This window comes from Podarcis cretensis, assembly GCF_951804945.1.
Source record: "Podarcis cretensis genome assembly, chromosome: 11".
NCBI classification, from domain to species: domain Eukaryota; kingdom Metazoa; phylum Chordata; class Lepidosauria; order Squamata; family Lacertidae; genus Podarcis; species Podarcis cretensis.
In genome coordinates this window covers 26,451,657-26,464,664 of record NC_137180.1, presented here as the reverse complement: position 1 = coordinate 26,464,664, position 13,008 = coordinate 26,451,657, and the positions used below count along the sequence as shown (strand labels likewise).

The following is a 13,008-nucleotide window of genomic DNA, read 5'->3' as shown; positions in this document are numbered from 1 at the left end:
ATGGCTAAGGAAATAAAAAGGCTGTTGCTGAAGTGTCAGCAAAGCAGACACCAAGCACGTTTCCCTGGAGATTTCCAAGATCTTGCCAAAATGGAACACCTTCCATTCCTCAGAAGACACGGGTGGTAAACCTGCGGCCGTCCAGATTTTTTCTTGGTAACACCAGACTCGCCACCCAAAATTTCAAATTATACATGAAGAATGGCATAAATATACATAAATATGTAATATTCCTGATTTATATGCTCCTGTGTACAGTATTTAATTTTTTAGAAGAAAATCATGTTTATTATGTTCTTTTTATGTATGATGGTGCAAATCCCACTTTACATTTGATAAGCAACAACCCAGCCCAATATTGTTTGGTCTCAGGCATGGCACAAAGCACACTGAACTCCCAAGACCATTATATTATATTTACCTCTGAAAACAAACTTTTTAGCTGCTCTTCTTATTCCGCTTCTTTCACTTGCTAATGTTGTGGGATGATATCCACCTGTTCGTTTGTAGTAAGAGATCTGTTTCAGATGGAGTCCACCATTTTTGCCATTACGGACCATTGCTGTTTAAAGTGAAACAAATACAAAAAGTGAATTGCCTGGTCATCTTTGGGGTTTTTTTAAAAAGCCTCTGGCAACTAGAAAGTGAGGGGGGGATTGGGGGTTGAGTGAATAGTTAATTTTATTGTTCTTGGTTGCGTTCCCCACTAATTAAGGTTTCTCTACTTGCAAACCCTTCAACTTCCTGTATACAAATTAACAGGATAGATATAAATAGAATAGATCTTACTCCAATAATTGTAAAGAAGCTTTGACAATTAATAACTTAGGGAGGGGTTCATGACTAAAATGAAGTAAATACATATAATGCAAACTGCAACTATGTTATGTGGCCTAGATTTAATATAAGTGGCTAAGAAGCAGATTTTAAATAGACTCAATTTCCTGTACCTGCCCCATTTCCGATACTTCTTTGGGATTTATTTGAAAGGTGATAATTGGTTAATTTTAATTCAGCTTTTCTCTTATTTTCTGTTTCACAGGTACTATTTTTACAGTAATAGCACTTCACACACTATTAGAAATATCCATACTATAGGCATCACATTTTACATGTAACATATTAAATCTCATTTTATAATCCAGTTTGTTAATTTGTGTTTTAGCTCTTAGCATAACATAGTTTTTTAAAGACAGCAATGAGAGACCAGCTGCAGCACTATTAATAAATAATGGGAGAGAACTTGAGCTTATTTCAATTGGACAGGAAAAGAAAACACTAAATTCAGCAACAGCTGCTTTGTATGGGAAAGCAAATATAATCAAAGCAATCCACCAATAGCACTTCACATAACTGCAGCTTTCAACCTACCCTCCCAAATGGCAGACTTTCAAACTACCCTGTGCATATATATTCCAAAGTTCAATCAGCTGAATTCAAAGGCTTGTTGTATGAGTGGAATTGCAGCTTAAGGCTGCAAACTGGTGTATCTAAAACTCGGACAAATCAGACAGGATCGTGGATATCTGTAACTGAGTAGCCTGTCTTTTAATAGTGGGAGGAAGATACTATCACCTTTGCTTTGGACACGCACTGCTACATACATCAGAAACCTACTTCACCATGTTCTGGATATAAGGTATTCTGAAATACAAATTACTAGTGTGAAAATATTAACTTGTCTTTGAGGTGTGGCTGTATACTGCCAGGATCAGGCTGCTATCAGTCTGGTAGAGATGTCCAAGCACGGTCAATGGTCGGAGACAATGGGAGCTGAAGTTTATTAAGATCTTGAAGGTCACAGGTCCCCCATCCCTGGTCTAAGTAATGAGGTGTCTTTGTAAAGTAGCTGGGACAGGGAAATAGGGATGAAGATTGAACTTTTTCAGGAAAATAATGCTTTATTGATGAAGTAAAATAAGAGGAATTTTGCAAAGATGGGAGGAAGAGTTAGAGAACCATGGTTAGACAAAGAGTGAACCAAGAGCAGCTGCCTGGTAATGGGGGGAAGTGGTAGAAGCTGTGACATTCAGAGAGCTAAGAAAGAGAGGAATGAAGGAAGAGCAAGTTATTGAAATCTTAAACCTATTGGGGGGGGGGTTCTATTTATCTGAAATCTGACACCCAAACCAGGGTTTCCAGGAGCAGACTGAGCAACAGCTGCTTGCCAGACCACCTCCCACCCCACAAATGCACAAAAATACAAAGCTGCAATCTTCAAGGCAGAGAGAAAGTGATATGTGGCCAACAGAATTGTCACAAACAAGCTGTGAAAAAAATAGGGAATTCCATGTTAGGAATTACTAGGAAAAGGGTTTTAAAAAACCTGCCAGTTTTGTAATGCTTTTACACTAATGTAAAGTGTGCAGAAAAGGATACTGTAGTGCTGGGAAAGGTGCAGAAAGAAAGAAAGAAAGAAAGAAAGAAAGAAAGGCAGCAGAAATTATCAAGGGGCTGGAAGAACTTCCCTATGAAGAAAGGTTGCATTTGGAGCTTTTCAGTTTAGGGGGAAAGCTGAAAAATTATGCATGGTGTGGAAATACAGATGTTTTTCTCCCTCTCTCATAATATTAGAACCTGGGATCAATGAAAGTGAATGACAGAAGATTCAATAAAAAGTACTTATTCACGCAACACATTGATAAAACTATTCTCTACCACAAGATGTGGTGATGACCTCCAATTTACACTACTTTAAAAGGGGATTAGTCTTATTCTCCATGAATTGTCTATTAATAGCTACAAGCTGCGATGGCTATGTACTATTTGTAGGCTCAGAGGTAGCATGAGACTGAATATTGGTCAATGGTGAATAAAAGCAGAAAAATATTATTGTGCTTATGTCCTGCTTGAAGGCTTCCTATAAGCATGTTGTTGGCTGCTGTGGGAAGCAGAATACTGGATGAGGTGCACCTTTGGTCTGATTCAGCAAGGTTCGTCATGTTCTCAAGCGTGCATGTAATTTCAACTCAAGTGTGCTGTGATTTATACATACACACACCCCAATATTTCAATTCAACTAAATTTGGCTGTCAGAGGCTTTGCAATACTGATAGAACACATAAAATACAGTGGTACCTCGGGTTAAGTACTTAATTCGTTCCGGAGGTCCGTTCTTAACCTGAAACTGTTCTTAACCTGAAGCACCACTTTAGATAAGTGCACTTCCTGCAGCTGCCGTGCCACCGAAGCACAATTTCTGATCTCATCCTGAAGCAAAGTTCTTAACCTGAAGCACTATTTCTCGGTTAGTGGAGTCTGTGGGTATGTAACCCGAGGTACCACTGTATGGTGTTGGGTTTTTGTTTTTGTTTTTAAGAAAACACGCTAAATGGTTGGCCCATAGGGCTATCATCTGAAAGCACAAGATACAGCCACTCAGTCGAAATTCATTGCCTGGATTGCAGGTGTAATTTTAGAGGATGGTAAGGGAAAGTCCCAAGAGGTAAACAGAAAGGGAGATGTTTTTTTTTTCTTTTTCTGATAAAAAAGGCAGACAAAAAATCCTGAAGTATGATTATGTGGGGAAAGGGGCACAGCAATGGGAAGAAAATATTTCCAACATCAAAAATATTTCCAATTCCAACCTTTGCCCCCAATTCCCGTTAAAATAACTTAGTTTGTCCATCAGCACTATGGAAGAAACTATATTACAGTCCATTTCTCCACCCTGCTACAGCAGGAAAATCCTAAAAACTCAAAATCGACCATGGTGAAAGCAAAATATATTTTTCCATATATTTTCCAACTCCTATCCTAGTTTGCTCTGAGCAGGCTACAACACGATGCAACCGAATTATTATTAAAAGAAAAGAAGAAGAAGAAACAATCCAGGCTGCTATCCTCCCAGATGAGCAGCTATCCCTTTCACTACCCGAATTACAGAGTGTCAGGGCGTTAAGGGGAAAAATACAACCACCAGCAGCAACCAGGAAATCCGGTCCGCGGATAAAAGAAACTGTCAAGGCAGAAGCATTCTGGCCTCTTCCTGCTATTCCTTCGCCAGGGTCCCCTTCTCAGCGCATGCGCACAGCACCTCTCACGGCCTCACCGGTAATACCAAACCACTGTTCGTTGGGAACCAACGCCTCCCCGTCACCACCGCCGCTGCCGCGCCCCCTTCCCCCCCCCCCAGTGAAATTGCTCCCGCCCAACGGGAGGGCTAGAGCTTCTCTCAAATTATTCTTCCCTTTCGCGGCACAAAAGGAGGCACCGGATCACTTAGAGACCTATGTGGCGCTCACGGAAGTGACGACAGAGGAAGGGAGGAAAGCGTGCGGGCGTCATAGAGATAGGAAAAGAAGAGTACTACATCCGCCTAACTTATTCTACTAGGAATGTCTATGTTGATGAGAAAGAGGTGGAGAAGCAGCGCGTTGGTACGAAAATGCAGAACGTCTGCGTCGAGCTGAGCGCTGGGCGGGTTCTGGCGGCGATGTGGGAACTTTAACTAGAAATAAGATTCCTGCAACCTGAGGTGTGTTTTGTATGGAGTTGCTGTTGATATTATTATTATTATTATTATTATTATTATTATTACTTTTCTAGAAATTCAGAATAGCTCCACAACGGACAGTGACGGAGGGTGGGGGGAAGCAAGAGAACAAGTCCACTGCAGCCTTTCAACGAGCTGTTTAGGAGCCCTGGTATACAAAATGTTGGCAACAATATAGGCTTCGAAGGACACATTAAACACTTAGCTGCATTTCAGAGTTGTTACGAAGCGCCCTCTCTCAAGCACCCCTCTCCCATCAATGCTAGACCAACCCTAGGGAACGTTGCAGGTTGCTGCAAACTCATCAGTCATATGGACAACGGAGCACCCTTACAAGGGAGCAAGCTCCGTTGGAAACCCTGGGACTAACTTCCAAGCAAATGTCTATGCTATAGGATTAGCGGGCGAGTCACGTTCGCTTTTTAACTGCGATGTAGAGAGTAATTATAGTGACCTATATAATCCACACTCCTTTCTCAATTGACAGCGCAGTGTAAAGACCTGGCTGGCGACTCTGCTGGGCTTTCGTCAGCAGCTCTCTCCCAGCCACATCCTCTTCAGCTTGCAGCACGGGGATAAAAATGTAAGTTGCATTTGTCATTTGCAACACGTTGCTTTTGTTCACGAGCATTAAGGTGCGTGGTTTAAAGGGGGGGGGCTCCCTCTCTTGCTTCTGCAGGGAAGGGGTGGGCGGGGAGAGAGAGAGACGATGCTCTGCTACCCAATCATAGCCGCGCAGAAAGCCCTGGATGTATCACGTTTGCCCCGCAGCGGAGGTGGGAAAGGAAAATAGCATCAAAGGAAACCCGGAAGTTCTTTCTCCAGGCAATAAAATTCCCCGTCTAGTCCTTTATCTCTCTACGGAGCCTACAATAGGTGTACTGTGAGGCAAAGCAGCGTAGGCGGGGAAGAGGCTTGAGGGGGTCAAGGGTGGCGGAGGGGGCGTGGCCGCGGCTGCAGCGCCCCCTGCTCCTTTCTCAATGGGAAGGAAGTAAAGCAATAACAGCGGCGGAGGAGGCGGAGGCAGCAGAAGCAGCGGCGGCTGGCTCAGGTGAGGACATCGGGATAGCGGCGGGAGGGGTATTCCTAACAACCCCCCCGCCGCACCGCGTCACATCGCACAGCCCCCAAACTGCTAGTCTGTCTCCAAGGCTGCCCCGAAGGGCACCAATGGAAAAAGGGGGGCGGGCCCAGAATGGAAAGAGCGTGTTGCTGAGGGTGGACGGCACGCGGAGGGCCAGTTTCTCTCTCTCTGTGTGTGTTGCGCGCGCGCGTGCCTCCGTTAGTTACCCTCCCCTCCCCCTCCCTCAAGCCCAACTGCCGTTTTTCTCCTCACGCCGCCTTCGCCTTCCCTGAGTTGCCCACGCGGAGGCGCGAGGGGAAGGGGAAGGGAGCCCTGGCGTCCCCCGTACCCCCGCGTCCCGGTTCTGTATGCACGGCTCCCTCAAGTAAATAATAATAAATGCATATAAATAAATAATAAATGCAGGGCTCCCTCAAATAACAATAAATAAAAAAATAAAAAAGGAGCGGGGAAAAAAAAGAGAAGGCGCCTTGTTCTCTCCTCCGGGTTCTTTCGCGTTATTTGCTCAGGTAGAAGAAACTCCGCCTCAGGCCACCTCGACGAACCTATTTTCGCGCGGCTTCACAGACGACGCCTGTCTTCTCTTTAATTCAGCCCGTGTTTTTAAAAAATTAACATGGTCTATCTATCTATCTATCTATCTACGTATGTATGTCTTCTCTTTAATTCATATGTGGACCATGTTTATTTTTTTTTAAACACGGGCTGAGTTAAAGAGAAGACAGGCATATATGTGCGCAGCCGCCCAGAGTGGCTGGAGCAACCCAGTCAGATGCGGGGCGGGGTACAAATAATGAAATAATGGTCGACGTTGTTCTCATTAACATAGAAGCCTGGGGAGGTTTTTTATGCCGCGCATCGCACAAGTCCAGGTGGCTCCTGCTGCAGCGGGCGATGGAACTTTTCCCCTCAGCCCCGCTATGCTACAGCCAGCGCCGACGAGGCTCTGGGAGTCAAGGTCGTCAGGCTCCGCATTTCCCGCCTCCTCCTCCTCCAGTCCTTGGCGGGCGCTTCTTTCTCTTGCCTCTGCAGCAGCGGGGGCGTCGGCACGTGGAGGCGCAGTGCAGCTGACCTTCGCGTTGCTTTTTCTCCTGGCAAAATATGTACCAGGGCAGGACAGTTGGGGGACTTTTCTTCTTTTTTTAATCTGGTGCTGAAGTGACTCCAAAGCAATCCCTTACAATCTATTGCAGCCTAACAGGATGGCCCATCTGGAATTTGTCACAGGGGCACTCAGGCGCGCACAAACACACAAAGTTGTACATCTGCCTGTGCTTGGGTACCCAGAGTTTAAATGCATGCCCTTTCGCGCACCCTTTCAAACGCATGCATTTGGAGAGGACCCCTAACTTGGCAGAGAGGAGCTGGACCTGGAGTACATGACAAGACTGTGTCAATACAGGACATATCATTTGACATTGAAATGCAGGGCAATCCTGTATTAAAAAGGACAGGTGGCAACCCTAGGGTTGTGGGGTGGTGGGGTGTGTCTCTCCGCCACCTGCTACAAGCACATAACTATGTATTTGCAGCATAAATGTTGCCACAATAGCTGGGGCAAGCTGCCTTGGGAGTCTGTCTGTTGCACATACAGACCATTGGCTTGATGTTATCCACTCGATTCTTGCTGCACATTCATTGGTGTCTGATACACAGTGCTATTCTTCTAGGGGTGGGTGGGAAAGGTGTCAGTGCTCAGCAGGAAGTTTTCACAGTAAGCTGCGCATTTTTACAGGCAGCCCTGTATCTAGAGGTGTTTAATGTTTGACATTTTATTATGTTTTTATATCTGCTAGAAGCCACCCGGAGTGGCATGAGGTAACAATAATGAAATTATTATTATTATTATTATTATTATTATTATTATTATTATATTTTACTAGCCCTTTTCATCTAGAAAAAAGTGCCTTTAACTGTGTACCCAGAATAAAATGATACATAGAATTATAAAAGTGTAGAGTTGGAAGGGACCCTGAGGATCACCTAGTCAAACTCCCTCAAATGCAGGAATCTTTTGCCCAATGTGGGGCTCAATTTCACGACTCCGAGATTAAGAGTCTCATGCTCTACCAACTGAAGGGGGTGGGGAATCAACACTGCTGATATGTGTCTTTCTGCAGTCCACTATAAGCTGCTTTCTAACTGTTATGGCAAGGACATTTTAGAGACATCAAGTGACATGGAGAGGGTACCTGGTATACTTGAGCCTGATGCATTAAAGTAAATAAATTTTACTAGAACTCATTAATGGCATTGAAGTGTAATAAGTCTGAGAGAGCCGTTGACTCAGGTATATTTAGGCTGGTTGTTAAGAGATGATGAAGGAAGGCCGTTTGCACAACAAATGGAGATCAAATTAACAGCCTGATAAGTTACAGAGTTAGGTGACCCTAAGCTATTTTAAATAGATGTGAGTTTAAGCACACCTAATTCTGCATTGGATCAAGCTATAAAAGGGAGGTATTGCAGTTTCATCCCTACTATGTTGGCTTAAAAATAAGCCCCGTCTTTTTCAGGATTTACTGGCAAGTTAAAGGTGCAAAACCTAAACCCACTTACCTGGGAGAAAGCCACAAGGAATTCAATAGAATTTGCTTCTGAATGGAGATGATTAGGGTTGTACCATAAATATATTTAGGATTGTAACCATAGGTAGCAGAAATATTAGACCATATGATGACTAGTCTAGAAGCAGAGGATAAACATGAAAGTATGACAGTGACAAAAAGAATGCAATAGATGTGAAACCTTGTTTCTACTTGGATTATGTAGAACTTTCTTTGGGAATAGTGTTACAGAGTTACTTCTCATGCTTCCGAGTTTCAAATAGATTAAGTCCCTGTTGCCATCTGTCTTCTTCTAAAGTCTGTCCAGTGTTAGCCCTACTCAGAGCAGACTCCCTGAAACTCATGGGTGTGACATATTTAGCTCCATAATTTCCATGAGTCCCTTCTGGGTATAATTTAGTTGTATGCAATGTGTGTTTATGTTCCAAGAAAACTCCTTGTGAAACAAACTTACATAGCCATTTTAAAAATTGAAACATGTAGCAAAGAAATAATTACATAAAAACAGGTACAAATAACATATTTAAAAACAATGGGATTAACATATTTTTTAAAAATGAAGATTTCTGCTGCATATCTAGAGTTCAGATAACTATTGCATGTGCTCCTCCTGCAAGCTTCCTTGCTGTAGTTTCCATCAGCACATCTATTTTAAACAGAACCAAATGACCTTGAGCAGGCTGCATTTCAGACTTAAGTTTTTTGTAAAGTGTGCAAACCATGAAAATAGTTTCGATACTTACTAACAATGCCTTTTGAGCTATTAACAAAGCCAGCAGGATTACTCTGCTTCTTCTTTATTATAATAACATTCATTTAGATTTGCTCTTGAAGTAACTAAAGGTTTATGTTCTTTTTATATTAAATTGCCTAATTCTGCAAAAAGGAGAACAAATGTATCCACAGTTGCAGTTTCATTGTGGTGTCAAGGTAATGTGAAACTAGAATGATACAAGTTTGTTTTACAAATAAAGTCATATAGATCACTGCAACATGTTATGCATAGGGCTGCCTCTGAAGACAGTTCAGAAACTTCTGCTGGTGCAGAATTTCAGTGGCTAGGTTGCTCACCACAGCAAGACAATTTGAGCATATTACCCTGATCCTGGCTCGACTGCACTGGCTGCCAATTTAGGTTTCCAGGACCAATTCAAAGTGCTGGTTTTGACCTATAAAGCCTTAAACTGCTCAGGACCGCAATACCTCAAGGACCGCCTCTCTCCATCTGAACCTAACCAGACCTTGCAAACTTCATCTGAATCCCTTCTTCGTGTATCTCCTCCATGAGAAGTCTGGAGGGTGGCAACACAAGAACAGGCCTTTTCTGCAATGGAATGCTCACCCCTGGGAGGCTCACCTGGTACCTTTATTACATATATTTAGGCTCCAGGCAAAAAGGTTTCTCTCTAAGCAGTTCTTTGGCTGATTAGCATTCTGTGGCCTGTCAAATATGTTTGTAGAAGGGGTAAAGGTAAAGGGACCCCTGACCATTAGGTCCAGTTGTGGCCGACTCTGGGGTTGCGGCGCTCATCTCGCTTTATTGGCCGAGGGAACCGGCGTACAGCTTCCGGGTCATGTGGCCAGCATGACTAAGCTGCTTCTGGCGAACCAGAGAAGCGCATGGAAACGCCGTTTACCTTCCCGCCAGAGCAGTTCCTATTTATCTACTTGCACTTTGACGTGCTTTCGAACTGCTAGGTTGGCAGGAGCAGGGACCGAGCAATGAGAGCTCACCCCGTTGCGGGGATTCGAACTGCTGACCTTCTGATTGGCAAGTGCTAGGCTCTGGTTTAACCCACAGCGTGTGTGGTTAACCCACAGTGTAGAAGGGGTACTATTGGTTTATTTTTGTTTTATTGCATACTTTGTGTTCTGTTTTTGTTTTATTATGTATTTTGCATTCTCATTTTGTATTTTTATGTTGTGAACAGTCCTGTGATCTTCGGACGAAGGGTGGTATACAGTATATGCTGCTAATCCAATTAAAGAGGTTTGTTAGGTTTGAGCGAGAGTAGAATAAATAAAACATGGTAATTTCATCAGACCTAATTAATCCAAAATATGTTTAGGATCTCATTAAAGCTAAAAGAGAAAATAATTGAAGGGTGGCAGGCATGTAACAATTTTGCTCCCCAGCACCACCTGCTTTTGTTACCATGTCTAGGACTAGGCGAGTAATAAACAGCAACCACCCAGTGTGGAAGTCCTGGCCTGGCTGGAACTAACATCTAGAGGCTTAAACAGTCAGTTTTAGGCCAGTAGATTCAGCTGCAGAAATACATATTATTATTATTATTTTGGAAAGTTGGAGAACAAGAAGGGGGACTTAAATATACCTTTGTCTTCCTGTGGTGACTATTGTAGCAACGTCTATTTTATTATGTTTTAAATATACTGTAAGCCACCTCAAGAACTTTGGTTAGAATGTTGGGTATAAATACTTCTAAATAATAAATAGTTTGTTTATCTGAAGATGTGAAGGGTTTTTAAATTTTAAAAGAAAACCAAAAAAAAAGTTGAATTTACTATCATGTCAACAAACAGAAAGAAGGGAAATGCAGTTCTCATGGAGCAAGGGCAGATTATTTTTTTAAAAACTGGAGTTGACAAATGGCAATATTATTTACTTTGTGTTTATGTTAGGCTTAACAGCTTTTGTGTTTGGCCGTTCAGGTGCAAATATTTATTATTTAGATATATTCTTAGTTCTGGCATTTTGATATGTGATCTGAGAGTGAGGCGGCAGATATTTGTAAGGAACCATTTCTGGGAAATAATTTTCCAGCATTAACCACATGTATAGCTGAATTGTATGCACTTGACAGTAAATCTCATTCAATTTAGTGGAATTTATCAGAAAACATGCTTCAATTGGGTTGGAGCAGAGCAGTGGAATTTGTGGCAGAAGAATGGAAAAATCCAGAGTGGTGGCTGCAGGACTGGTGTATATTTCCATTGTTGTGGAAATGGACAACTACAGGGCTTGCTTGATTTACCCCCTATTGTGTAAGAGATGGTTTCAGGTGTTCCCGTGGCTGCAATGAAGAGGTCTCCAGGATGGACCTCATTCTCTACCAGCAGAGAGAGGCCACAATATCCTAAGACCCCTTGGATGCCTTAAAAGGTAAAGGTAAAGGTACCCCTGCCCGTACGGGCTAGTCTTGACAGACTCTGGGGTTGTGCGCCCATCTCACTTAAGAGGCCAGGGGCCAGCGCTGTCCGGAGACACTTCCGGGTCACGTGGCCAGCGTGACATCGCGGCTCTGGCAAGCCAGAGCCGCACATGGAAACGCCGTTTACCTTCCCGCCAGTAAGCGGTCCCTATTTATCTACTTGCACCCGGAGGTGCTTTCGAACTGCTAGGTTGGTAGGCGCTGGGATCGAGCAGCGGGAGCGCACCCCGCCGCAGGGATTCGAACCGCCGACCTTTCGATCGGCAAGCCCTAGGCGCTGAGGCTTTTTTAACCCACAGCGCCACCTGCGTCCCTCCTTGGATGCCTTGCAGATACCTTATTTTTATCCTGTTTAAGATAGAATGCATTGAAAAGCAATAAACATACAATGCTTTGTAAGACATGACCTTTAGTTCTGTGCATGTAGTATGTCACTATAAATAATAAATCCCTCTTTGGACGTGTTTATATAGACCTTGAAATTAATATGTTTTCCAGCTTTGATTCATATTCAGTCTCCAGCTTCAGTTTCAAACTCCAATTAATGTTTCTTTCTTACAAGCCAATCACATGTACGATTACTCAGAACAATATTACTAAGGGTACTATCTGAGACTTAGTCCTGAGTAATTGTGTGTAGGATTAAGCTGCTTTTTTAAAAAATCGCTACTGTATCTTACAATATTGTATCTTCCTATAATCTACTTTTGCATATATGTGCTGTCTTGTCCTTGATCACAACAGAAACCTATTCATGTCTGAATCTTTCTTTTATCCTAGGAGGTGAACTGATGATGAGCACTGTCCAGTGCTAGAACTAACTGAAGAGGGAACTCTTTAGCAAATATGCTGTTTTGTGGCTTTTGGTTTCTACATAGTTCAGCTTTCCACTTTAACTCTCGGTAAGAGAATAACATGTTCTGGGCAATTGTATAATATAAATTTCTGAAGTTGTAAAATTTTCTGCATCATTTGTTTTGGTGGGATTATTTAAACGAATATTGTTTTGAAATGTTTGTTAAGTAGTGATCCTTCTAACTAGCAGTGCTTCTCATCTATCAGAACAATAAAGGTCCCTTACATGGACATCTGTGGAGAGGAAGAGCTACAATCTCTTGATTCCCAGCTTTCATTTTTTAAAAAGTAAATTTCTAGCATTTGTGGGACCAAACAAGCAGCCACTATTCTCATTGGTTTTGTGAGAAACAAACCTGCTCCTACCATTCACTGTTTTTAGACGATGAAGTCATAGTCATTACTTACATTTAGGAAAGCATATCTAACTAATAAGGAGAAAAAAGGCTAGAATGAAACACCCATTGTCTAAAATCCAGAAACATAACTCCTTGGTCCATTTTAAAGTCCTTTATGCCTGTCTACTCTTGTGAAGTGTTGCAGCCTCATAGAAAACTAAAATTCAAGGTTTTAATATAGCTGAGATTGAGGATTTGTGGCTTAAAGTCAAAACAATAGATAGTAGCAAAGACAAGCTTTCACTGCTCTTATCTCATACCAAAATGTGATTTTTCAGAGTTTGTAAACATTTTAAAAATAATTAATACCAGTTCAGATAAGTCACATCATTATCGCATTCATTTTGCAGAGGGTAAGAAAACCTTGTGTTACACGAGATCTTCAACGCGGGGTTGATAATACTATTTTTGTTGGGGAGAGGGGGTTAAAGTAGTG

The 13,008-nt window shown here is 42.5% G+C and overlaps 2 protein-coding genes across 33 annotated transcripts in view; one reads left to right on the top strand and one right to left on the bottom strand.

Annotated features, from left to right (window-relative positions):
* Positions 1-4,248, bottom strand: part of GIN1 (gypsy retrotransposon integrase 1) — a 34,303-nt gene extending 30,055 nt beyond the window's left edge. For 5 of the 9 annotated variants that reach the window (XM_079995603.1, XM_079995602.1, XM_079995604.1 and 2 more), the window contains exons 1-2: positions 4,230-4,248; positions 422-562 (exon numbers count right to left, since the gene is read on the bottom strand). In XM_079995603.1, coding sequence (XP_079851729.1) covers positions 422-560 — 139 coding nt within the window. In that variant the 5' untranslated portion in view covers positions 561-562; positions 4,230-4,248. The other 4 variants (XM_079995608.1, XM_079995606.1, XM_079995607.1 and 1 more) reach the window with 4 other exon arrangements.
* A 734-nt stretch (positions 4,249-4,982) lies between these two features.
* The window catches only part of PPIP5K2 (diphosphoinositol pentakisphosphate kinase 2), a 51,273-nt gene continuing 43,247 nt past the window's right edge, over positions 4,983-13,008 (top strand). For 4 of the 24 annotated variants that reach the window (XM_079995317.1, XM_079995331.1, XM_079995333.1 and 1 more), the window contains exons 1-2: positions 5,333-5,546; positions 12,100-12,221. The gene's annotated coding sequence lies outside the window, so the exon portion shown is untranslated. Of the gene's footprint in view, positions 5,079-5,322; positions 5,547-12,099; positions 12,222-13,008 lie in introns of those variants that run through there. The other 20 variants (XM_079995314.1, XM_079995330.1, XM_079995329.1 and 17 more) reach the window with 17 other exon arrangements.